At 46.1% G+C, this 27,400-nt stretch overlaps 1 protein-coding gene across 5 annotated transcripts; it reads right to left on the bottom strand.

Moving 5' to 3' along the window:
* SANBR (SANT and BTB domain regulator of CSR) lies at positions 1-27,400 on the bottom strand. 5 transcript variants are annotated; one of them, XM_061559415.1, is made up of 19 exons: positions 27,096-27,400; positions 23,596-23,782; positions 21,941-22,139; positions 21,583-21,676; positions 20,642-20,880; positions 18,300-18,358; positions 16,740-16,900; positions 13,832-13,918; positions 12,568-12,678; positions 11,831-11,954; positions 10,771-10,923; positions 10,097-10,236; positions 9,644-9,734; positions 8,579-8,681; positions 6,699-6,921; positions 5,575-5,648; positions 4,598-4,689; positions 3,424-3,553; positions 1-2,955 (listed from the first exon to the last, which is right to left on the bottom strand). In XM_061559415.1, exons 1-15 carry the CDS (start codon positions 27,122-27,124, stop codon positions 6,824-6,826), a joined length of 1,875 nt encoding a protein of 624 aa, XP_061415399.1. In that variant the 5' UTR covers positions 27,125-27,400; the 3' UTR covers positions 1-2,955; positions 3,424-3,553; positions 4,598-4,689; positions 5,575-5,648; positions 6,699-6,823. The 5 variants fall into 5 exon arrangements, with proteins under 5 accessions (XP_061415399.1, XP_061415398.1, XP_061415402.1 ...); XM_061559414.1 differs by having other exon boundaries at positions 3,424-3,515; XM_061559418.1 differs by having other exon boundaries at positions 3,424-3,515; positions 27,100-27,400.

Below are 27,400 nucleotides of genomic sequence, written 5' to 3'. Positions count from 1 at the left end.
CATCGCTGATATCACGATTTAATTTTTTGTTCCATTAATACAGCAAACCACAGTGAAATTACAATCAGTGCATAATATACTTTATTGTTGACAATGGATTGCTTTCAAATTATTTTAAAAAATAACAAACGTTAAATACAATGCCTTGCACGTGGGTGTAAATGCCAGTGATGTTTTGCTAAAAGCTTCATTCTAAAAGCATTTACAAAATGCTTAACTCGGTGCGCTCAGCTCAGTGAAATTGAATAATTTATAATAAAAAAAACTAAAAATTGCTTTCACTTGCCTTAACAAATAACTTCTAAAACATCACGTAAACAATTTTAACACAGTAGAAACAAAAAAACAGTTAAATAAGTCTCATTCGAAAAAAAAGTGTAGCAATCCAGGAATGTCAAAAATATATGGTGAGCAAACAGGAGTGCAAACTTGAAAAATGTTAACAGAGTGCAGGTCGTTTTGCACAGGGACAAGGTCCGGACGCAGTGACAATACAGCACTTAGATTACATGGTGCCTGTAACACATGAAAGGGAACGAATGCATTTCTCTCGTAGAAATATTTGACGTGGTTCACCGATGGGACCCTGAGACAGATTGGCAAGCGCCTGTGTGGTCCGCCAGGCCTGCATGTCGCTTCCACTGGCAATGTTACACACTAACCAGGCGGTGGCGCTGTTGCGGGTTTTCTCACTTCCAGTCTTTAAAATGTTTTCTGCATGCGTCTTGTGTGTGTGTGTTTGTACCATCGGGTGCGAACGGAAAGTGGCTCTTCCTTTTTCCACTGAAGCAAGTCAACTCATTACACTTCAACAGCACTATCACACCATCCCCCCCCCTTTTTTAGAAGTCTTCACCAAGTTTACCGTTGTTCAAATGTGAACGACGATGAGCGTGTAAGTTCTCCGACGTGTTGTATCACGTGTGGTTCAACATGATGTCCGACGTTTCGCGCTATGTGCTGGGAGCTTCTTCGGGAACCGAAACATTGGACGTCATGCCCAAGAACACGGGGCACAACTTGTAACATATCAGAGGGCCATGAACCACGGCTGCGAAAACCTACCCAAGTAGTAATGATTTGCTTGCCATGGCCTTTAGTCGAGTGTACAGTCTCTCCAATATAGTTAACAGCCTTAGGAACCAAATGTTCCTAGGAACCAAAGGTTCACTACTGACGATGCGCTCCACAAATTTCACCAGGCTCACTGTTCATGAACTCTTGGAAGTGCTTGCACAAAGGATAGTAACATCTCATCCTGTGTTTTTGGAATCTGAATTTAGCGTTTTGTCTATTCCCCAGTGGTTCGGCGTGGTTAGTAAGGAATGAAAAGGCCCACCTCCCCGTCCGATTTTTCCTTTCCCCACCCTTCTTGTAGAACTAGCGCCTCGGCACATCCGTGAGCCACAGCGCAGTCGCACTGCCTGCAGACTCAACAAGAGCTGCACCACTGATGGTCGCAGAGCAGTTATTGCGATCAATACGTGTTGGGGCAAACCTAGAGGTTATTTCACTCCAGTCGTTTGGCATTAAAAACACGAGGCATTGGTTGGCATTTAATGATTAACCCATCAGCACGCGAGTGATTTGATGAAATGTCACGACTCGGCATCACGATTATATTCGAGAATCGATTAAACTTGTCTTATTTTAACCACTTAATTTCTCTTGGTTCTTAATTTAGTCCATCTTGTTTGTAGTTTTGTTCTTCAAATTGGGCATTAGTGAGCATCAGCATATCATTTGCATATACAGTATATTGCATACATCATATCGATTCACATGCACAATTTGATGCATGTATGAGCATGATAATCGATTGTATTAGATGAATCCAGGTTTCTCGCTACATGCCCAGGCATTATCCAGAGGTGTGTGGCCTCAACAGGACTCAACTAGCTCAGTGAACTCTTGCCAAACGGTCACACAAAAGCCATACATTTTGCGAGATATTAACTACCTCGCCTGGTATGCAGGGGGTCGTGGGTTCAATCCCAACCCTGACACCTGTATATTTGGAGTTTGCATGTTCGAATGTTTGCATGCAAACTCGCGTGGATTTTTCTCCGGGTCCTCTAGCTTTCCCCTCCAAATGTAGAAACATGCGTTTAGAGCATTTGGCTGCTATAAATTTCCATGCGATAAGCCACTTCGTTGAGCTACGTAGCTCAGTATCCCTCACCTAGTAAAATAAATTATACACCAACAGTCACTAAAGCTTTGGTTTATGCATACTGTACTCTCATCTGCCAATACAGCAATACATAATCTTCACAAGAAGTTCAGTCTTTATTTCCAATGTATAACAGTAGTTTTAGTCCATAGGTCAGCTCTCCATATCAAAACTAGTTCTAATTGGTTTTACAACCCATGTATCTGCAGCATTCCTACAACCTTGGTTTTAAAATACTTATAACCAAATACGCCATTTAGAATACCGTAACCGTTAAACATATTTTTTTTAACGTAAAGGTGCAGCCCTGCAATTGCTCACTTGCGCGACTGCTGGTGGAAGGGCCTCCACTAAAGGAGCTCTACAGAGCTCCTCTAGTACCACATACTCTAGTTAAATATTGATCATAGTAAAAACAAAAATCCGTATTTAAAACGTTGACAAAAGCTGCGTATGTATTTATCAAAAGAAGTTTTCCTGCCACACTGCTGCAGGGATCGGCGCTGTGAGCGATTGCTGAGCTGTGCGAGTCGAGGTCTGGCCTGAGTGTTGGTGGTTGCTCTTCAATGTGTTTGGAGGGGCTGAAGAAGCTCTCGGCACAGGGAGCGAAACGTCGGACACTGTGCCGAATAACGTGCGGCACAACCCGAAAACACATCGAACAGCCGTACAGAGCAGCCGCGGAAAACCTGCACTTGGTTACGATGAGTTCCCTTCGTGCTCCCCCTGCGGTTCGTCCTCATAACTGCGCCCCTCTCATCGAGGTGATTCGCGCCTTCAACCTGGGGGCGACGGAGGCGCAAACGGTAACTCTGTGGCCACCAAACGATCAAATCACCAATTAAAATGGTGATTACATTTAATACGTGCACACAATCTCACAGCGCGAGGTTGTCACAAATGCATTTTAGTGTCACGGACGAGTATAGTCTGCGGTAGTTTCACAGTAGGGGGGAGATTTTGCGATGTGCTTTTACTAAATTAGGTGACTTGCGAGTATTTTTCTTTAATTTGGAAAATGCGTACTGTGATGCTGACAAACATGGCCTTCTCTTCAAAGAATATCTCTGGATCTTTAACGTCTGCCGTGACGCAGACGGCGTGTTAGAAATTTCCGGCAGATTCCAGGTGGTTTGCTAAAAGTGTAGCTTCGCTCGAGCAGTTGAGACAAGGGCCTGTGCACGTACGACTGATCACCTGCATATACATACGATGACCTGTTACATTCTGTCCGGAGTTTTTGTCCTGACCTTGCGACCTGCTGCGAAGATCCGCCTGGCCTTGACAATGGCAGAGAGGCTCGGAACTGGGCCTCCAGCTTCATGTAGATCCCACCCGGGTACTGGGAACGGCAGCGTAGCCCACTCATAAGCAGGATGTCTGTGAAGGTGTTATATTGTGATAGTACTGTAGTATATCGTAGTTGTTAGCACATTAAGCTTGCAATCTGGAGGTCACCGGTTCGATTTAATCTCCTGGCGTGGCAGATGATGCAATAGAAAAGTTATTGTTTAAATTTTTTTTCATTTTCGTAGTTTCCCCTCCACATTTATCCTGATTGTGTCATCGGAATCGTGGCATGAGACAAATAATCTAATTATATCTCCCACAGAGCAGTGTTAAGAGAACGGCCCACAGAAGTGGTTTTCACAGAGCTACGTCTGAGCTTTGGTAAACACAGTAGGGGGCAGCACTTTCCAATCCGCTCGGCACAAGACAGTAAATATCTGTCGCAAGACCAATGTTTTTCATTCTCGGAACAGAAATTTTGCCAAATGAATCGAAGAAGCAAATTGAATGCGATGGCTTTTTTGCACAACGGTGACCGTGCTGAATCCATAAACTCGCTCCACTTGAGAACTCTGTCCAATAGCAAGCGGCTGCCTCCATATGAACCCAGGATTCTCAGCAGTGCCAGCTCAGCGCTCTGATCGCAGAGTCACTCCGCCACCTCAATGGGCAAGTTTCTTAAACCCCCCTCACCACCGCCCCCACCTCTGTCCACTCAGCAGTATAAATAGGTACCTAATCATCGATCGGCAGGTCACACGTGTGGTTGGGTAAAGTGTGCGTACTCCTACCTCTTCCAAGATGTCTGGTCAGTGTGGAAGGGTAGGACACATACGCTAATGAAGTTTATCTCGAGCTCCCTCTGATGGAGGCCCTTCTTCCGGCAGTGGCGTGAGCAGGCAATTTCAGGGAATCACCTTTACCTTTGACTAGGTCCACAAACAATCGTGTTGTCCGTTTCGTGAAATGTCGTCGTGTACGCAATTATTAATGCACGTTTTTTTTCTGTGCAACGTTTAATTACCTGACGATATTGATGAAATCATTAAGTAAGAAATCAAAAGTTGTAACTCAAGAGGCATTACCTCGTGTATCGACGCGGACAAGAGGCGTTTCTCTTTTTTGTCGTGTTACCTCTTTAACTTCCTTGGTCTTGGCGCGATCGGTGCCTTCACTGCAGCGGAGCTTGGCGAGGTAAGCGCAGAAGTCGTTCATCCTGCGCTGGTCTGCACACACGCCCACCATCAAACACGAGCAACTCTGCATCTAAACAAATAACTCGAGCGAACGGTCTAGAGCACGATTCAGCTACATTTTTTCCACGGACCACGTGATACAATTAGCGTGTGCTGGCGGGCCAACGATGATGTCATCTATCCCGCTTACAGGTGTTATGAGGTAACATGGAGTTGTGACATCATAACGTCTGTACATGTGACCGCTAATATGTAGGTCTCATCTACAGCTTTCTCATGCCCCTCTTGTATATCTCACGAAGAGATGATAATTTGTCTACAGCTCTTGTCATCGCAATCTCTTGTTTACCTCTATTTCAGCTCATTAGTCATGATCTACATCTCGGTGGCCAACATCTCGAGGTGGGCCACAGCTTGGCGGGTGACTCCAAGAGCCTTTGTAGGCTAGATGTGGCCCGGGGGCCGTCAGTTAACGAACCCTGGTCGAGTGTATACCCGTAGGATTCCTCCGACTAATCAGAAAACACGACGACCAAATGCAGAACTGCATCAAATGTGCATGCGTGTGCGATGCTTGTTATCTGCCAGCGATCAGGAAAGAACAAAAGCTGTAACTGTTGCCTGTGCGTCATGGTAAGCGTGTAACGATGCGTCGATTCATCCGTTAGCGATTCTTACACTTGCGTGACATGCGTCAAATCGCGCATGAGAATCAATTACAATCATTGCAAGTGATATGAAAATATCACCATTGGACTAACGCAAGGACAGGCGATATCAATAAAACATTACAGACTAATGGGAAATAATAGTTTTTTGCATTCAATCGTGAAGATCCGTCGCAATGCACAGGCGGGTGGAGGGGTGTGGGTGGTTGATGACTTGCTACGTGCGTGGTAACGGGACTTTGCGTACCCTCCTCACGCTGGGTGTCCTGATTGTATCTCATGGAGCGGCACACGTCCCACTTCTTCCGCTGCGCACACACACTGCGAGTGTCCACACACAGACGGGAACTACTCGTTACGGTTGTTACGGGTCCGACACGACGAATAGCATCGCCTCTCGTTGCTGCCCGTCCCGCACCGCAGACCCATGCCACAACGCACCTTTACATCATCCGCACCTAGTTTACACAACAAAGGCTCATTCCTAACAGCGTGCTTCAGCCGCACCGAACCTCACAAAAATAATATCCAGGGCCTACCTTGGCTCCTCCAGTATATATACAAGGACTGTTTTCTTGGAATTTCTCTCACTTGATACAGCTATCGTGCTGTGACGGTTCCACCTGAAGACGGAAGCTTGTGTTGCCTCCGAAACGTCGTGATTTTTATTTTATTTTAATTAATTAATTTGAATTTTTTATCTACGTAACTTTACCGAAAAAACCTAAGAATATGAATGTCACCTCCTCTCCAAGAAAGATCTGTTCAAGTCCTCTTTAAATTCACTTCCCACCCCCATTGCCCCCGCCCATCCCCCCGTGCCCCAACCCCCCCCCCCCCCCCAAACACAATTTCTAAGTGTCCCAAGGTATAACCATCATATATAGGTAGGTAAAGGTGCAGCCCTGAAATAAATTAATAATGCCGCTGCTGGTGGCATGGCCTCCACCAGAGGAAAATCGAGAGAGCCTCCTCTAGAAGGTGTTTTGGCCTACTCTTCCACATTGACTATTTTGGCTTACTCTACCACGTTAACTATGTTATCATCATAGTCGTAATTTTTTTAGAATTTTTTTGAGATGGTATCATCATCATGAGCCATTGTCTATCCACTGCTGTATGAAGGCCTCCCCATTTTATCATGGTGCCTCGTGTTCCCGCAACGTCTCAATCCATCTCGCTCCGACACGTGAACTCATCGCTCGACTATGGTGGTGGTCAACTTCCCAGGCATGCTCTCTCATTTGGCTGCCATGGTGTTACCACCAGCCTTGTCGCATCAGTTACAATGGAGATTGAATAACAATATAAATTCACTCAAGTGCAAGCCGACTTGTTTACATAATACATGTGCAAATGCAGGTTACTTACTTGAATGGGGAAGGGCTCAACAGGTTTACCTATGAAAGAACAGATTTTTTTTCACACGTAAGCTCAAACAAATGGTAACAATTCCGAATTCATCAAATCTGGGCTATACCTTCACACACATTCTTTCAAAAGCAAACACATGGAATGCCTTGGCACCTTTTCTTTTGAGGCGTGCGAGAGGTTTTCTTCCTGGCTTTGATGGACTTCTTGGCCTGTTTCTTACCTAGAGAGCAAAGAGGGGAAGTTTCGCTCATCCTTGTTACATTTATACTAGCAGATGCTGGTTTACGGTTCCTCTGTAGCCGTTTGCGTCAAGAGCCACTACACACACAGATGATTGCACTGCGCTCTGCGATTCTGGGCTAGGTATCGTAAAAAATGTCATCAGCTCTTAGCATACTCATGATGCATGCATCACAACACACGCATCAAATCACAGAGATATGAAGCAATGTTTTTTACAATGAGCATGTTGCATGTGGGAGATGCCGTGGTGTAATGGCTAGCACACGATTCAATGTCTTAGCGCCCGAGTTGAGACGCAAAAACTCAACATATTTGTCAATAACTCTGTGGCCTTCAAATAAAAAAATATATATAACGGGTGACATTTCGGGCAAGGCCCTTCCTTCACAGGACATAGAGAGGCCAGAGAGGTAGCAATGCAGTATCACCAATTAATTAACAAAATGAAAAAAAAACCCTGAAAATCCCCATTCCCACGTCGTCCATCCAGCATTAGAAGGAGGTGAGTGGGGGTGAGACTTTTTGCAACTATTTTCGCATTGTCCATTTAGTCAAGTAATCGAAAAGATCATCAATAGAGCAATAAATGTCAAGTAATCGCGTGGCGCGTTTAGATGCACTTCGGTGGCCGTCTGGAATGCTCTTCCTTCCCATATTAGGAAGCTACTGGAGCTTTGCGCTTTTAAATCTCGATTGAAAATGCATTTCTTTTGAACTGCTCTTTGTGTTTAGTTTGTTGTCCTTCCGCCGCACCTCCGATTAGCACGTTTGGCTACGGTGCGAAAGAAGTTCAACATACGTACATTATTTTATAATATTAATAATGATTTAAATTCATAAAGCGCCCTTAAACAATCGTTCTCTGGGCGCTATGCATGGAAAGGCGAAATAGTTAACAACCAAGTAAATAAGAAGTGAAGAAGACGTTTGAAAATAACTAAAGGGAGAAAACCATTTTAAACGTATATGTTTTTGGTCGAGATTTTAAGATTTATAAATTGTCTCGGAAGTCCTGACCTCGAAGGGCAACGAGTTCCAGAGTTTAGATGCTGTGATGCTAAGTTGGCAGTGGTGCACGAGTACAAATAACAACAGCAACAAAAAACAACAACACATTCTATTTCGTATTAAAGGCTCTCGTGACTGCAGGAATTAATATTCTTGATTCTTTCGGTGAAGTCACGTAGAAGGGAAATAATAAAATAATAAAAATATCAAACAATAAAATTCTCACGACGTTTCGATTGCAACACAAGCAATCATCATCAGGTGTGAAAACCACAACAAGAAAATTGCTGAGGATGATTGCTTGTGTTGCAGTCGAAAGGTTGTGAGAATTTTATTGTTTAGTTTTATTATTTCCCTTCTACGTGACTTTACCAAAAGAACCAAGAATATAACAACACATTCATCAAATGACACTGTGGCCCAAAAAGCACAGTATGTAACAGGCGACGTTTTGGGCAACAGTCCTTCTGCACAGCACATAAATGGAGAGGCCAGGGAGATAAGAGTGGATACGAATAATAGTGAGAGACAACACTTTACACGTCTTCTGTTTTGAGGCAGTGTTACTGACGAATGTGTTGACGTTCATGACTACTTAAGTTATCGAACGAAAAAACTGCTTGGACCTCTCTTCTTGTGCACCTCCTCCTCGTCTCCAACTTCATCATCTGTCACCTCCGACCCCGTCGTGTAATCATCATCCTCAGAAAGCAGGGCCTGGACCTTTAACTGCGTACAAATACAATCAACAGCTGTTGCACAAAAATTATATACAAATGTCAACCAAATCAAACACTGCTGTATATGAATTATAAATTAACCTTCGTGCAGTTTGAATACTGTGATCTAAATTGATGAAATTGATGTGTCACTAAGCCAACAGGTTTTCAATCTTTGAAGCAAAAATACGCCCATGTCTTTTGTCTAAAGCATAAACACATCAGAAATTAGATAAATCACAACTCTAAACCATTGATTTGTCAGTCTAAGGACAGGTTTGTTGTCCAAGTTTCCGCCACCCTCTCCAATCTAGCGCTTTCCTTTTTGTTTCATCACGCGCCTCCTCCCTTTCTTAAATGGCCCTCCCTTGCTCTATCTAAAAAAAGCGATTTTATTTTACCAGGTAAAGCCCACTGAGCTATTAACTCTTTTTCAGAAGCGACCTGACCACAAATGATAGCTCAACGAAGTGGCTTATCGTGCGGAAATGTATAGCAGCCAAATACTCTGAACGCGTGTTTCTAAATGTGGAGCGAAAAACTGGAGGACCCGGAGAAAAAAAATCCACGCAACCACGGGGAGAGAGAACATGCAAACTGAAAATATACAGGTGTCAGAGTCGGGACCAAACCCACGACCTCCTACACACCAGGCGAGGGAGCTCTCACCACTGCGGCACCCTATCGCTTGCTCCTTTTCCTCAACATCCTTCCGAGAGCTGTCTTCAGAAAGCCTACACCGCTGACAATATAGCCACTGCAGATCTTTTTCCTTCTCTCAATTGTTTCAATGAAACATCTCTTCTCCCGATCCCACATCAGCACTTCCTCTTCACTCTTTCTTTCTGTCACTTACCCACATCTCAGTCACTTATCAGTCACAAATAAAATGACCTGCCTGCCACAGCTGACAATCCCCTCGATATGACAATGGTCAGTTTAGTTGCTCTTCAGTCTACGAGAAGGACTTACCACATCTGCCACTTTCTTTAAACCCGCAACGTTGGTAGCGCCCTCCACATCGTGCTTCTTTACCTCCGTGGCGGCCGCGGCGGTCCAGTCGCTGCCGTTTCGTGTAAAGAGAAGGCGGAAACACAAAAGGCCTTGAATTCATTACGTCGTGTTTAAAAGCCAGTCTCTTTCAACGACACAAGCTGCTCTCTTACACGAACGAGTGTAAAACTGGGTGCAGTGATTCAGTGCTTGGGAGGCAAGGCTTGGTGGATCACGTAGAGAATCGATCGGGGACCCCGTTAAATTTCTCTCCTCCATAGCTTGGGGCCTGGGCCCCTCCGGTCTGTGGGCCCGGTGCAGTTGCACCACCTGCACACTCAATAGGCATGCCAATTGAATACAGTGGGTGAATCGTTATCTGGGGTTACCCACCTCATCCGCCCTACCCCCCCAAGGCACAGGTGCCCTCACCTGCTGGCGGATGGCGTGAAAGGCACGCACACAGCGTCGCGGTGAAGCAGGAGGTCCTGGTGGACGCGCGCACTGGGCCCGGCTTCGCCAGGGCCTCCCCCACTTGCCCGTGACACCACGTGGTCACGTACTTTGCAGCCCTGCGAGGCCGGGGGGGGGGGGGGGGGGTGGGGAGTTGGGGGGGGAGGGTTAGTGAGGGGTAGGGTAGCAAATCGGGTTCAGCTAAGACTGGATTGGTTGGCACGGTGAGTTAGGTATGGACGGGGAGATGGTGGCATGGCGAATCAGATGTAATCATGACTCTGATTTGTAACAATGAATTAAATCACTGGGAGGGATTCATCGGATACCAATTGCTACAATTGTAGTGACACTCAGGGTTGACAGGAAGGTTTTTGGAGGCCTGGGGCCGTCTCTGCCCTTTCTGTTGTTGTAACTTCCCGATATTTGGACATCTGTGAAAAAGAGCTTCATAGTTCATCGGATTTCTCCAGGATAAATAAAGATCCTGACCCTGAGAACCCCTCGGATCTGAGGTTTGGGGCGAACTGCACTGATTGAAGCCCGCCACTCCTCCCCGGCTGTTCCCATCCATGGACCTGGCAATGCTAGGCAAACGATGCTGTTGTTTAAACTCGCAGGTGAATGTGTTCCCATTGGCAGCAGTGGCTGACCTTGCTGGGCTGCAAGAGATCAAAGCGGAGCGTGCGCTGCTTGCAGCAGGGATAGATCCCTAAGCCAGTGGGCGCGCCAGCCACCCAGTCATCCCCGTAGAGGGCCGGGTGCGTGTGGTACAGGCAATGGGACAAATCCTTGCACAAGAAAACCTGCGACAAAAACACACATGCACACACACGTGAAATGTTACTTAGAATACGAATGAGCTTTGGAAAAGGCAAGCCTCATTGCTTGCGTTTTGAGGGTTGTGGCATTTTATGTTGACTTACAGCTCCAGCTGAAGATTACAAAATATACCAAAAGAAAAACTTCTCGGAAAAATGGTGCTTTGGACATGCTGGAAGTATGCTACAACATTGCAGATCTGACTCACAGGGGACTTAAGTATAGGTGGATATGGTGGTTGGATATGCAACATACTGTATTTGTAAACAATACAGATCTTTCTGCGGAAAATCTACTCATATCCACCAAATTAATGCCACCCACACCACTAACTTGTGCACACGCACCTACCGTTAACCTTTTGTACCAAGTAGTTGTGCAGAGCATCCCTCAAAATAATCACTGACATCATACACCAAAAAATACAAACGGGTACATGATTGCAATTTATTAGTTAAATCCATACTTGCAGAATTGTTAAACGTCGACTTATCAGTCAGATATGGCACGTTGAGTTTTCATTATTTTCAACATAGGTTGAAAGCGTTTTATGCATCAGCTCGTCCATGTGTCCATTGGTAAGCGGCAGGTGCACTATAACAAACGCAGATCCAATATGAACAAAAATTTAAGAGAAAGCTGCGTTGCTGTTAGGGACTAGCCCACTTGAAACCTAGCCGTATTGCCCAAATTCTTGGCCAAAACTAGGAACACACAAACCAGCGCAAAACGAACTATTTGATAACAATCAAACGCAGTTTGCTCCGACAACTCCCCGTCAGCTTCCGTACTGCCAACCGAACACTTACGAAGGCAAGCGCGTGCTGGAGAACATTACATAGTCCATACGTGTGCATGATTCTTCCTGAACCTGCTTGCGTTAGACTGCACCTGATTGCAGCGGGAGCAGGTGAGGTAGTTGACGGTGCCCCAAAGGCGCCAGTAGACGTTGCGCCACGACTTGAGCTCCTTGTGGAGCACCGACAGATACTCGTACACGTCCCAGCCGCTTTCCCTGCACGGGAGGAGCAGGGCGGAGAGACAGCGGCGTGAAGGCACGTGTTATTTTCTAGAAACTTTATTTTCATGCGGTGTCGATAAATGCACTCGGAAGACGAGAGTCAGGAGTGGTTGTTGCAGTGTCGACCGGTGAAGTTGGATATCAGGAGTTATCCTCTGCCCACTGTGTGCGTGTGATCTCTGTGGAAGGGTGTGCGTCGTTCAAATGCCGGTCTTGCTAAGTCACAAGCGAACTCACAGGAGCCAAACGTACCAACCGTATCAGATGCCGAACAATTACCGACTCCATCCTTGGGGACGGACTGCATGATGATGATGATAAATGAAGTCAACTGCATTAATATAGAGGTCGAAATTTGGGTGCTAACCTGATCCTAAAAGGCAACTGTACGCCTCATCACAGATATGCTTGTCTGGATATGTATCGTCATTGGTGTGTCTGTCCACTTTCACTCGTCTGTGTCTAGATACACGCATCTGTCCATGTCTATTCGTGTACACCAATCGGTTCGTGTGTCTGTATACATGAAAAAATGAAAATTCCAGAAAAAATCACCAAGCGAGAGAGAGGGTGGGGTGAAGTGGGAGTGGGGGGGTTTTCGGAAAACCTGACATGGCGATACAGAATCTCTCCGTGGCGGTCGATGAGCATCTGGCTGCGCACGCACGGCAGCTTGCTCTGCGTGTCCTTGGTCAGCAGCCTCCGACAGAGCCGGCACCTGCAAGAAGACACGACGAGAGGCCGTGGCGTGCGGGCGGGCGGGCGGGCAGGGCGGGCTGGGGTGGGAGCGACAGCTGCTCCAGTCGGGAAAGAACATCACTACGGCGTCGCTTAGGTAACGACAAACAAACACGGCAAGCCCCTGCTGATATCTTGATATTGAGCCTGATAACTGGGAGGTGACACGGCCTTAGCGGTCGCGCGTTGACGACTTGTTGCAAAATTCTACTGTTCGAATCCAGCGGCTGCCATGGTTAATGCTGGAGATGTATTAACCATAAAAATACGAGTTGTCTGCTTCAAAGTGGACGTTAAAAATCACGCGACGGCATTCGCAAGAGTACGCCATCGTATGCCAGCAGTATGGTCAATATTTTAAAACTTACCCGTAAATGACTCAATAATTTAACTTGATATCCCGTCATTCATGCAAAACTGCATATCACAATTGGTTTACACATAGCAGTCATCACCCCCAACTGTGGAACATTGGCAGGACCCTCTTGAAAAAGTCATAAGGCTCAGTCAGGCTTTCCTGAGTAAACAAGTATAGTAATAACAGGTTTTAATCAACAAATAAATGCATCATTACACGTTTACTCTCCCCCTGAATTTGCCATCACCAAGCGTGGGGAAGTATGGAAAAATAAGCCCCACGTTTCGCACAGCATGGGGGGACCCTTATTCTAGCAGTGGTTCACAAAAGGACCGCATGTATACATTTGTTATCTTACACTAATAAGGAGAGAATATTTTGATTTGAAGCTTTCGTGACTGCAGGGATTCATATTCTTGGTTCTTTCGGTAAAGTCACGTAGAAGGGAAACAATAAAATAATAAAAATATAATACAATATAAGACAATGTTATCGTCTTATATTTTTATTATTTTATTGTTTCCCTTCTCCGTGACTTTACCGAAAGAACCAAGAATAGGATAGAATACGTCGCATATCCGACCATCACTTTTCCATTCTGGTAAATTAACTGCATGCACCCAGTGCAGTATTTAGACAAGGTGCAACTGTCACTCTACAGACGTTCACACGTCTGATCTTTTTCACAAATCCGCCTATACCTCCAGTCCCCCCAGCGTGTCGGATATGCGACCTTGTGTTATTTGCAACTAACGGCTGCAACTGCGGCGCTCACCTGTAAACAGAGGCGGCGGAGCTCGGAGAGTCAGGGTTCTTGTGCTCCGCGTCGAACAGCCGCTCGATTTTCTTACAGAAGATTTTACTGGCAAGAGCACACGGACAGCAAAGACCGAGAGCGTTACGCTGAATGATACAAATTCCTCTTGAAGCAATTTGCGATGTTTCAAGACAAAACATTGGCAAACAGCCTCTACGTTATCTTTACATCTTCTTGGTTCTTTCGGTAAAGTCACGTAGAAGGGAAATAATAAAATAATAAAAATAAAACAGGTGAAGAACAGGTCTGTCGGAAAGACAGCGTTCACCTGAGGACGGCTGCTTGCATTGTGGCCGAAACTTCGTGAGAATTATTTTATTATGTTTTATTTTTATTATTTTATCATTTCCCTTCTACGTGACTTTACGGAAAGAACCAACAAGATGAATCGCTGCAGTCACGAAAGCTTTAAATCGAAAGTTATCTTTACACTCAAGAGCATCGTCAATAACGCCGTTTCAAACAATGACCCTTCTTCACAGCATATAATTAGCTCATGCATTGGGTGTGTTCTTAATCGTACCTGTGCATCACTGCGAATGCAGCATCGCCAGATAATTTGTCAAAGTTTTTGTTTTATTGTTTTGCTCTTTTCCGCCCAAAATCATTCCGGTTGTGCTCTTGGAAATGCATCACGAAATGGAAAATCCATTCCGAAATCTTGCGGTCGCGTGCTCCATGTGTCAGGGAATGGCTGTGTTGCAGATGTTTCACGTGTACCCAAAAATAAATATGTTTTATGCAGTAGGGGTCACAATTTCCAACACACGCTGCTAAGAGGCAGCTTGCCACACGTCAGTCAACCCGTTATTTTTAATTCTCCAGAACTAAAATTTGTCAAATTAAATTCAAAACGAAGTTTAACGGGAGGTTTTTGTTGTTTTGTTCAATAAGTCATAAACGCACCGAAACCATCAACTCAATGCATTTGAGAGTACAATTTAATCACGGGCGGCTGCTCATATTCAAACCTCGGAACATAGCGGTGCCATCTCAGTGCTCTAGCCCTGGCCACTTTGGATTCTCAACCAACATCGGTTTAGGTCGAGGTACACCGATTGTTGTCTTGCACAGGTCGACGTTGACCAATTTCTCTTGTAGCCCCGCCCACCACCACCACGTTCCATTCCCTGGTTACCACATTCAGATAAGCCCCTCCCCCCTTAACTTGTATTTAAGGGCTGGTCTTTTGGAATTTTCCTCACTTGATGCAGTAATTTTAGCTGTGACGGTCCCACCTGATGACGGAGACTTGTGTTGCCTCCGAAACGTCGTGATTTATTATTTAATTTAATTTCCATTATTACTTTTATTAAGTTTTAATTTTATTTTTTACCTACGTGACTTTACCGAAAAAACCTAAGAGTTTGTAATCCAGCACTGTGGAGGCGAGGGTAGGTAGATCACTCAAATGCTGTGAAACTCCCGTCCCGTAGGCACCAAGGTGCCATACCCTGACTCGCCAGGAGAAGGCAGCACAGCAACTGGACTAATCACCATCTGTTTCCAACTGTGCAGGGATAGGCAGTTGCCCTCTCGCACGCGTGGATTGTCTCCGGACGCTCCGGTTTCCTCTAGTTTGTATGAAGGCTCATCTATTGGCTGAAAACATCTTAAAATACCAATGCAGGACCCTTCTGAAAAAGAGTCCTATGGCTCAGTGTGGCTTTCCTGGATAACTAAGTAATTATAATTACATTAAAATAACATGTGCCCGATCTTATCAGACCTTGGATTGAGCCTGGGAGAGTGCTTGGATGGCTGACCACCAAGCACAAACGCAGGTGTTGTAGGCCCTGTGGGCAGTAGAGGGCAGTGCAGCTAAATCCATTGTTCTGTGCTCCCTGCACCTTCATCCAATGCGCACTGGCCCAGCGTGGTGAGGTATGGTAAACTAACACCGCTTCTGAATGTGGAGAGGCCCTCATCCAGAAGCGGACGGACAAAACGCGCTGCACGTGTAGTGGACGAGAATGCGTTGGCGCGCGGCTGGTCAGCAGGGTGTGCCATTGCGCTGGAAATATGAAGATCCATAACCAGGATGTTAAGTAAACAGGCACATCAGCAATAGACAACGATGCTTGGTCACAAGCAAAGCACGATCAACATGGGACGGAGTAAACAGAGTGCATTCACCATCTGTCCCAGAGGTTCTTGTTTATCGTAACGGGGATTTTGTTGCCATTGGAAGCAACTCCGCCTAATGACAAACACGGATGATGGTTGGGGAATTATGGTAACAAATGGCCAAACGTTATGCGGCATGTTTTTAAACCACTTAAACATTCACCGCGGGTGGCCGGGTGTCTCGGGGAGGTCGTACTGTGTGAGAGCAGAGCTGGCGCTGCCGAGTGCCTGAGTTCGAATCGGGGGGTCAGCCGCCCATAGTTAATTGGATTCTCGAGTATAGTGGAAGCAGAGAAAGCTGCTAAAGACTGCCCGGCATGGCGTGGGCTTGTCGTGGCCTTATGCTCCACAGGAAGTGAAGAGTGAGTAAATCGTGTATCGTGTGAGTTGATGGTCTCAGAATGGTCGCGAATTACTTTTTATCAATTTAATAAATGACTTGAGCATGGAACACTACATAAGTGGGGTTGCTATGAAAACTAGGAGCGGGGCATACAGAACATGTGCAACTTTCTTGAATAACCTAAGCCCAATGACGTAATTGTGAAAGTAGTTGCACGACATCTGCCAGACTGTTCTCGACACAGAGTGGTGCAATGCTTGCCACACTACTCACTGCTAGGGTTTCATATTGAAAATGTCTTTGTCTCATAGCCAGACAACTAAAGAACAATTGCAATATAATTGTGAAGATTTTTTTTTTAAACAATTCAGGACACTCGTGCAAACTAAACCCCACCTCCTAAACTTGTCCTTGCGATCCTTGAGCTCCTCGGCCTGGCTGTGAGTGAACAAATCCGCGATGCGCATCACCAGCTCCTCGCCAATGCAGTTCATGTTCGAGGGGGCTGACACCACGTCGGCCATGCGGGCATGGCAGTACCGCACGCACTCCTCCACCTGCACGCGTACGGGAGGGAAATGAAGGCAGTTCACCATCATCATCACTCTGGGGCGGTGACGTGGCCCAACGGTAGTGCGTTCGCCGCTTGTTGCAGATATTCGCGGTTTGAATTTGGAAGGCTGCCCTGGCGAATACTGCAGAAGCATTAACCATACAGTGCATGCCGTCTGCTTCGCAATGGACGTAAAAGACTCTCCTGACTTTATTTTCAAGAGTGAGCCATTGTGCGTCGGTGTTATGGTCCAAATTTGCCAAATTACCTGCAAATTAATCAATTAGCAAACAATGCCCCCGACTGTGAACTTACTGCAGACTGTTGTTTGTTGAAACATAGTGCCTTCGTGATAGCCTTGCGTTATAAAGGTGGCACAACAACCAAATGCACTAAATTAATATAATTACTGTCACTTAATATTTGTACGACACCTCTCAAGGCACCGGGCGGCAAGGGACGCCCCATGGCAGCTGTCCCTGTGAGGCACAAGCTGAACACAACACCGGCCCGCAAACGGTCATTCGTCTGTCAGGACAGAGGACGACGCTGCTTTCCAATTCTAGAGCAAGAAAGAAGATGGGCCATGGTCCGAAATTTCAAGCAAATTAGATATTTTTACTTTTAAGGCCAGTGTTACTGATGTGCGTGTTAAGGCTTTGTTATTTGTATTTGTGCACCACTGGCAATGTAGCAGCATCACCTTTGAAGAAATACAAGTTGGCTTGAGAAGAACACATTACAGATGGTGAACGTTGTAAACATATGCCGTCGAGGTCCCGAGGAAATTGTGAAACAGTGAAATTTTGGAACACGGCCCCAAAACAAACAATCCGAGCACACGACCGAAATTAAACACAACTTCACAAATGCAATAAAGCAATTACGCACAAAACACATTGTACGAAAACATATTTTATCGTTAGCTCACTCTGCCATTGCGTCCGAATTATGAGAATGACAAATCTCCAAGTGCAATAACAGACGTTGCAAAAATTAGTTGTAATTTTAAAAAAAAGAATTAAACAAGAAAAATGGAAATGTCACAGCCTTGGTTTCGCCTCGGACTTATGAGACTGGACGGCCTCGAACGCAAGCACTGAGCCGCACCAGCGGATTTATTCCATGACGACGGTGGGGCTTTTTGGCGTGGATGAAATCAACACAGTCCAACCGTTGTCAAGAAACGAGTGTCGCAGGCACAACTGCGTCTCCGTTTGGAAAACAAAGGCAAAACAGTGCAGTGTTTGTGCAGCGTTTCAAAATATCGGCTCGCACAACCAGCTCGCGTTCCTTACGAGGGGTCACGGCGTTGCTGCTGCTGCTGCTGCTGCGAGATGTGCGTTCCCACAAGGCAAATTAGCCTCAGCTGAAAAAATATACGAAAGTTTACGCATACTCACCAAAGAGTCCATTTTTAGGAATTCTGACGAGATGAGAATTGAGATTACGTTGTTTGGTTCTGTATGGGTGGTGGGGAGGGGTAACATGGAAGTGTACATTTATCAGTACCGTATAATGCACGTGAAATTTAAACGTAATATAAGTTTTGGTAATGGTTAGAGAGTTGAAATCAAAGACAAATGCTCTTTTTTTTTAATTGCATTAAAACTCACTATTGCGTTGCAGTGGACCATTATAGGTAATACCATGTTTCAACAACATTTCCGTGTTCATAAATACTGCTGGATATTGGTCTCAAAAGCCAGCTAATGGCTAAAACATTTTTTGTATCGTGAGATACAAAACAGAGTTCTATAAAAAAAATGGGTTAATAAAATTTACTAAATTGAATGATCGAATCAAGTTTCATCAGGGTTGCGATTCAACTCAACACTCCGGTAAAACGTAGCACATTTGTTACAGGAGTGACGTAAAACGATTACGTATCAGCATATATGCATCGAGAAATATTGATTCTTACACATGAAATTCAATGTATGTATCTGCTCAAGAATCGACAGTATATGAATTATTACATCATGCCATCCCCATTATAGAGTAACTAAGAGGTTAATTAAAGATAGTAACAGGGTTTTTGCTATCACTGAACGACATCGCAGCTCCGTGAATCTCGATTGTAGGGATCAAATAGATTAACGATGGAACTGCTGGGTCCACAAGAGGAACACGACCTTGCCCCCTTAGGGGTGGCCGGGTGGCACGGTAATCGGAGCACTGCCCCGGAAGAGCGCAGAACCTGGGTTCAAATTCGGGTTTCAGCCAACCGCGATTCAGCAGGATTTTCAAGAGGTGTAGTCAAAATGTATGGTCTCAGCTTGGTTGCAAATGACCGCACAGAAAAAGCAGAACATTCAATGTCGCCTTTTTTCCACTTCATTTGGGGAAGTTATTTCTCTCTCTCATATTATATTATTTAAAAAAGAAGTTTGCTGGCTGGTTGCCTAGCTGGCTATGCGCCATCCTGACTGACTGGAGGCTATGCACTACCCTGGGCGCCAGAAGGAGGGGGTGCATGGGTGGCCGGCACACAAGTGGGGGTGTGCGGTGGGGGGGGGGCATAGTGAGGGGGTGCGGGGTGGGCCACAGAGGGGAAGTGCAGGTGGGAGTGGTTGCGGGGGCCGCGGGGGGCACGTGTGGTGAGGGGTACACGAGAAAGAGGTGCAGTTGGTGAGGGGGGGGGGCACTGGGGGTCACCTAGCGGTGGGGAGGTGTGCATGTTGGGGGTTGAGGAAGACGATTGTTATTCACTATATAGCCAGAAAAAGTTTTGCTGGCTGGCTGGCTGGCTAATCGGCTGGAGGGAGGGAGGATCACATCCAAATGATGTACGGGCTGCTAGTCTTCTTAAGCATATTACCAATAAACCCCCTTGGCAACGCGTGATTTTCTAAACAAATCAAGGAAACATAACAAGATGGCATACCAAGTGCGTGCAACACGCAACACCACGGGAGAAGAAGCTCCTACTCACAAATACAAAAGCAGTACGAGCAGAAGCTATTGTTATGGTACCATTTTGCGCCTAGAAAGCTCTTAAAACAAATAAGCACGGAGGCTATTTCCATAGACAATGGTGTTATGCATGGCAGCAATCAGCCCCTGTAAGAGCTGACATTTCACCAACTCAGCTACACTTATTTTGGTCTTGCACAGCCAAAGTGTCTGCACAGCATTTCTGCAGCAGGGGTTCTCAACTTTTCGGGGCTGCGATGTGGCCTATCGGTAGCCTATTCACCGATTGTTGCAGAGCTTCACTGTTAAAATCCAGCAGCCGCCCTGATTATTACTCTGGGTTTAATAAAGCGTAATAATATTACGCGATGTCTGCTTTGCAATGGACGTTCATTATCCCAATGGAATTCGCAAGAGTCAACCCATGTGTACCGAAGTCATGGCTCAAATTTGTCAACTTGAAAAATTACTCGACTGGAAAAAAGTAACAATCATCGCACATTACTGCTTTAAACTTGGTAGAACACTTCTAAAAAGCTCATGAGACTCGATGAGGCTTTGCTGGGTAAACAAGAGTAATACAATTAACAGCTACCCCACGGTTTCAACAGTGTTCTCTTTGTATAGTGATCAAAATGGATGCATTGTAATACATCACCTATATTCTCAGGATGTTATTCATGGGTTAGTAGTGCGTCCGTAACAATTTGTCAGCACAGTCTAGAATCCTGCTGTGATCTTCATACAAACCCCCGAGCCTCTAGCAGCCACCACAATGCTTATTTTTAGTTGCACGAGGGTTCGAAATACTATTTTACGCGAGCACTACCAAGCTGCGGCTGCTCTCCGCGGTCTGCAAGCCGCGTGTTGCGCTTGACATAGCGCATGAGCCAGTCGAAGATGTGCGCGTCGCAGTGGACCGAGATGTCCACATCCTCCCAGCGCTGGGCCTCCATGGAGAGGTATTCGGAGAAGTAGCGCATCTCCTGCACCAGCAGCTGGCGCGGGCAGCTGAAGTCTCGCTTCACGCCGCGCGCCTCGTCGCACACGTGGATCACCATCGTGGGCCTGCGTGCACACACGGACACGCACGCGTGCAAAGATTACCCCTGCCGCCGTCCCACCCCTTGTGGCCTTTAGCAGACTGTCGGGGTAAGTGCTGTTAGAGAGCAACTATTAATGCAGGCACAGCACACGAAAGAGTGGTGGTGCTCAGACGCTTTTGTCGCCCAATCGCTGTATTTATTCACCGTACCAGGTACTCATTTAAAGCCGAGTCAACCTATAGAGGTGACCTCGGACTGCTTCAGCTATTAGACACTGCTCGCCATTGGCATTTGTCCTGGCTGGGAATTGAACTCAGGTCTCTGGATTCATAGCACAGTGTGCCCAACTACTGTGCCACCACTTCCCAAATGCCACCACAAACAATGGCGCGTACACACTCATATGCGTGCATATCTTATCACTGTCAGCTAGAGGCAGAGTAGGTATGGTGCTTGCTGGAGTCCCATGGGCAGTTTCATACAATGCCTTTATTTTTCAGGAGGCTTCTGCATTGGGATGTTTGACCAATACAAATGGAGAGAGTTGCACCTCGTGATGGAACCTGGAGTATCCAGATGAGCCATGGATAAAAAAGCCAGATTTAAGGGAATGCTCACTGATGTTCACCGTGGCTGGGCAACCAAACTCGGGTCACCGATTTAATCATGCGGTGCACGAACCAGCGTGCCACAGCCTCATACATTAGGTCCAGCCACAGCTTACCCCTGACTTTCCGTTGACTTCTTTGGCTCTGCAACATCAGCTGCATCTTCCTCCTTGTGGAGCCCGGTTTTGGCAGGAGATGTAGCAGGAACATCTTGACGCAAAACATAAAAATCGAAAAAAGCAACTCGCCAAGCGTGAAAAAATTCCTGATTCAAATAGATTCTTAAGCTCGCAATGCGTGCATCCGATCCTGTGTGTATAAAAATACATTATTTTAACATTGGGTTCTTGAATCGAATTTAGACCCTGGAACGGGACAATTGAGCTAATCGCTGACAGGATAATCACATTTGCAACATAAACAAGTTTTGACTACAGAATACTGTAACGCTCAGCAGAATGCCGTGCTGCGCACCTGGGGGCCAGCACGCCACGCTGTCCGTCTGGGTTGACGGCTGCGCCTTCATGGCGCAACGCAGCAGCAGCAAGTCCTTGATGTGCCCGACCAAAGCCTGGAACGGCGCGTCCGGCCCATCGTCACCTGCCGGATGAGCCCTGGGAACGAGCGAGAGGACGGCGCTTCTTCTCTTCAGCTCCTCGAAACGCCGGGCACACTGCGAAGCACAGCGACGCACTCCCATGAATGACCCTTCTCCGTGAAGTGCTTCCTCGACGTTTCCACAGCGCGTGCGCAGAGCGTCCCGCGTTTCCACCGCGCAACGGGCAGAGTGCAACCGGTGGTAAAGAAGGTGGCTCAGTTGGGCCAAGTCAAGGGCCTCCGTGGGGCAGTTTGCTTGCAGGGCGCCGAAGAGTAGTTTTTAAGTACCCTTGGCAGGTCACATGCTAACACCCTCCTTCGCGTTATCCAATAATAACGGGAAGATTCCGTGCGAGTGTAAATGGGCCCTTGCAGCGACGTGACTATACATTTTAAACGCAATGTTGTCAGCTGTACAATATTATCCCCTCTATTAGCTGGTTAGCACGGCTGAGATGCTCACATTGACAACTAATTACGTTTCCGGGTTGTTTTGAAATGGAATTGTAACTCAAGCCATTGCATTTATAGCACAGTGTGCAGACCACTGTGCCACCCGCTCAAGAATGAATGTACATACTGTGACTGCGAGCAGTACATGAGCTGAAGTCACGGGCTGTGAACGGCTCAAGGGCAGTGGGTCCCCCTCCCCCGCTCTAAGTGGTCCCCCGTGGCTCATAGCTCTCGTGAACCGATGGGCACTTCACGAGAGGCAAGCCGTGATCATAACGTTTTAAATTAGCACCCCCTTGACATGGTAATTATGCTCTATTAAATTGTGTACACACGTGTGCGACATAAGAAGTCACTGCACTAACAAAGACACACACGATCATGAAAAAGCGCACACAGCACTCGTCTAAGGAACCTTCAGGATTCACAGGGTACAACGTTAATGCCCAAAACGCCGTTCCCCAAGCCTTCTGTGTCATCAACCCCCCCTGCTCTACAGTTCCAGTCCAGGCACACGACCTTGCTTTTTCTGTACAAATCTACAAAGTATAATTGCGTGCCGTTTCTGTGCAGCACATTGAGATGCGGTCACATTTAGACGCGTTATAAATTCCAACTGCATTGTACTGTACATGTACAACTTGCTTTATCAATCCTCTGCTGTGAGGCCTGTTTGACCATACTTCACCACACTGGACAGTGCGAACTGGTGAAGATGGAGGGGGGGGGATCAACAATAGACGTTTGCTGCACTATCCGCTACTAACCACAACACCTAATTACCCCTTGCTTTTACACACGGTTGTCACCCAACAAGCATTAGCCAGGCCCAAACACGGTTAGCTTCTGACATCCGAAGCATGGTCACCACTCCAAACGCCTTCCAGGCCCAACAATTCTGCTTAGCTTCTGAGATCTGACTCTATCAGGCGTCAACGGTGGTCACCCATTGGAGCACTATCCGGGCTCAACACTCCTCAGCTTCCGAGATCTGGCGAGATGTGCGGCACACCGCGGTTTATTTCTCCACAGGCATTGTGTACACTGCATTGATTCGAAGGAGGACGGGGGGGCCTCACATCGTCGGCGCTGCAGCCGGGCACGAGCCGAGCGATGCTGCCCCAGTCGCCCGGCGGCTCGAGGACCAGCAGCGAGCGCAGCACCGAGTCGAGCAGCTCCTGCTGCGCCGCTTGCGCCGGCCACGCACCGCCGCCGCCACCGCCACCCTCGGGTTGTCCCACTTGGCTCATCGTTCCTCGCCAGTGGCTGCAGACGCATGAGAAGAGTGCTCTTCATACCCATGCGTTTCCGTCGAGCAGACTGCCAACCACATACCAGCTGGCACAAAATCCTCTTTCAATGTTTTTGTATTCCCATTCATAAATTATGAATAGAAAAAAAGATTAGCCCTCTGTTAGTCCACTGCTGAATGAAGGCCTCTTCACACAGTGTTGGTCAGTTATCAGGGGGTTAATAAGATTTCACCACACTGGTCAGTGCGAATTGGTGAAGGAATGGGAGCCAAGACTAGATCAGATAAAACTCGCTCCTGATCTTGGCCGTGGCACGGCATTTAACTCAAGTTATTGGCTTCATAGCGCAGTGCGCAAACCACTGTGCCCACCACCTCATGAATTAATGTACATGCCATGAAATACAAATCTGCACCGTTCTTGTGCATGCACCTCTAATCTGCAATGGCCCACCGTCTGTTGGGTATGAACATAGAATAGATGGTGACAGCTGATACCGTGCCAGTTCCAACAAATTTTTTTTACAATCTTTAGGAAAAACTTTTACGTGGCTTATCGTAAAGGAAGACACTCAACCAAAAAATCATTTTCTGGACGATGTAATAACAAAGATTAATTAAATTTTGATTTAAAGCTTTCGTGACTGCAGGGATTCATATTCTTGGTTCTTTCGGTAAAGTCACGTAGAAGGGAAATAATAAAATAATATAAATATAAAACAATAAAAATTCTCACGACGTTTCGACTGCAACACAAGCAATCATCAGGTGTTAAATCCAGAGCAAGACATTTATTTTATTATTTCCCTTCTACGTGAAGGGAGCCAAGAATATAACGATTAAATTAATCTATTTGATTTCATCAATTTTCATTATTGGCTATATCGTCACACTACACAAGTGATGAATTACTTGATTCGATGATGACGAGGGTCACATATTATTAAGCATTTACGACAACACTTGAAACATTTCAGAACATTGCGCTGACTATTCCCTCTGGGGTGACATCAATCAACTTCCAGGCTGTTGTTATTGGGCCTCCAAATAAAAAACCAAACGTATTTCTTATTTTACAGTTTTACACTCATATATTCCATCAAATGTCCGCTTTCTAGCTCTCTGATGAAATTCGACTTCAAATAAGTCGCTGTCAGAATCACATATACAAATCAGACGCAAGACTCTTGCCATTTGTACGAACAGCTCGGCCTCAAAGCACTCAAGCAGCACATTTTGCCAACAACTGCAGTGTTGTATTGCAAATTGTCAAACGTTTCGTACATAATTAATAACCAAACTCTCTCTCTCTCTCGTTAACACAGAGCATAGAGTCTTAAACATCTCAGCAGGGTTTGCCCTGGTTAAATCGGGGGGAGGGAGGGAGGGAGGCAGTTATATGAATGAGCCCCGAGTTGGTTTCTCAGCCCAAGGTGACCACGGCGGCGGGTGATATCTGAATCGAGTCGGTGCCCTTGACCCTCCTTCACTAACCAAACCAATGACCAGTGCGGTGAAGTATGGTCCAACAATCCCCCACATTGTGGGGGAGGCCTTCATCCAGCAGTGAGAGGACATCGGGGCTAAATGTTGTGTTTGTTTATGATTGAGTGTTTAATGACTCAGTGCAGTCTGCGAATAGTAAATGATTAACCAGTAAGGTCATTGCCCAAGACTTCCTGGCAATACTCTCCTGTAATGATTATAAATCTATTGGGCCCTCAACGTGTTCAATAACGATCCAAAGTAAATAATGAGCCACTGAGCTTCGAAACCCGTAACTATTATTTACTTTTTACCATTTACTCGTTCAAAGGTTCATCTTCTTGGTTCTTTCGGTAAAGTCACGTAGAAGGGAAGTAATAAAATAATAAAAATAAAACATAATAAAATAATTCTCACGACGTTTCGGCCACAACGCAAGCAGCCGTCCTCAGGTGAAAACCAGGTCTGTCGAGGCGACAGCTTGGAGCATATATATAAGCTGGGTTGGAAGGGGGGGGGGGCGCCTTGACAAAGGTTGTATTCCCATTTTCCAATCTACGTAAAAGGGAAAAACAAGATAAAGGTGCAGCCCTGGAATTGCTTGATAAGGCCACTGCTGGCAGAAGACGGGCCCCTCCGATGAATTAGGCCTACTCTTCCACGCTTGCCCGACGTCTTGTAAGGAGGTGGCAGCGACCAGATTGTACCCATTTATACTGCTGGGTGGACATCGGCCGTGGGGGGGCGGGGGGGTTGGTGGCATTGATGTAAGTGCCGCACCGGGAGATCGAACGGGTGAACTCTGGCATAGATTTTTTCTAGAACAAAAAAAAATCTACTTTCAAAAACTGGCACCTCGGTAATGTTGTTGTCCCTAGCTGCTGCCCAAAGTTTCGGTAACGGTTCACACACAAAAAGAAAACTTTATCTAAGAGGCCGTCCATAAATGACGTCACGTACCTGGGGGGGGGGGGGGTCAGACATTTGTGACGATGTGTGACGAGGTGGGGTGAGAAATGTGACGTCACATCAAAATGCGCAACTTTAAATAAATATAGACAACACGTTCTACCGAATTAAATAGACTTTTTAATTAACGTTTTCTCCTACAACATCAGAGTGCAGCGCCACATTAAATGCGCACTACAATGACAATAGTTTAAAGCGATCTGAAGCATGTTTCATTTTCAAAATGGAAATATGGTTTTGGGTGTGGGGGGGGGGGCAGAGCTTTGTGACGTCATATTTGAGGGGGGGGTCTGACTCTTTGTGACGCCGCGTGACGAGCGGGGGGGAGGGGTCAAAAATCATACAAAATCGCGTGACGTCATTTATGGACGGCCCCTTGTCCCTGGCTGCACAAAGCTTCGGTAACGGTTCGCACACAAAAATGAAACTTTATCTAAGTTGAAGAATACTGTCGTCAACTCGAGTTGACTTACTGCTCTCCCAAGCCGATCTAAACTCAACACATTCCTCAATAACGCCACCCTAATGGGATGAATAAAAATAATTTATGTGCGACGTTTCAGGCAATGGCCCTCGTGCATAGCCACCGAATCTGCTTGTGCACCACCACTACCAACGTAGCATCGTGATTTTTGTGCAACTTTATCAGTTTTAGATTCGAAGCTTTCGTGACTGCAAGGATTCATCCTCTTAGCTGTTTTTCGGTAAAGTCACGTAAATAAAAATAAATAATAAAAATAATGACTTTATCAGATTCATAAAATCGGACGTGCGGCGAAGGAGCGAATCGATATCATCCGGGGAAGCAATACGCCGATTGAACGATGAATTGTTGTCTTATAAGATAAATAAAAAGGCGTGAAAGCCGCTCACTTGCCCGGCAGCAGCAGCAGCAGCGTCATTCAAACCTCGGCACTTAGCAACTGCTGGGCCCCGTCCGCCTTTATCTCTCCTGTAGACACCTGACTCCTCCTTCACGAACGCGTTCCCCTGGCTTCTGATTGCCGCCACACGTCGATGATTTATCTTCGATTATTATTATTATTTACAGATGTAGAATTAATTCAAACAACGAGTATATACATATTGATATTTGACACTGAAGTGATACTGTAAAGGAACGATACAGATGACAGTGAATACTGTACGGGAGGTGGATATGCCGGGCTGCCAGGGGA

Source organism: Lethenteron reissneri, chromosome 25 (assembly GCF_015708825.2).
Source record: "Lethenteron reissneri isolate LAM-NWPU_2019-01 chromosome 25, ASM1570882v1, whole genome shotgun sequence".
Classification (NCBI taxonomy): domain Eukaryota; kingdom Metazoa; phylum Chordata; class Hyperoartia; order Petromyzontiformes; family Petromyzontidae; genus Lethenteron; species Lethenteron reissneri.
The sequence above is the reverse complement of the archived record's forward strand: the minus strand, read 5'-3'. Positions and strand labels throughout refer to the sequence as shown.

Excerpts from the sequence above, each read along its gene's own strand:
- SANBR (XM_061559415.1), bottom strand. The coding sequence starts at position 27,124 with ATGACGCTGCTGCTGCTGCTGCCGGGCAA. Across the intron at positions 22,140-23,595 it reads CCGGCTGCAGCGCCGACGAT|TGTGCCCGGCGTTTCGAGGA; the intron begins GTGAGGCCCCCC and ends TGTGCTTCGCAG. Across the intron at positions 20,881-21,582 it reads AAGTCAACGGAAAGTCAGGG|GCCCACGATGGTGATCCACG; the intron begins GTAAGCTGTGGC and ends GTGTGCACGCAG.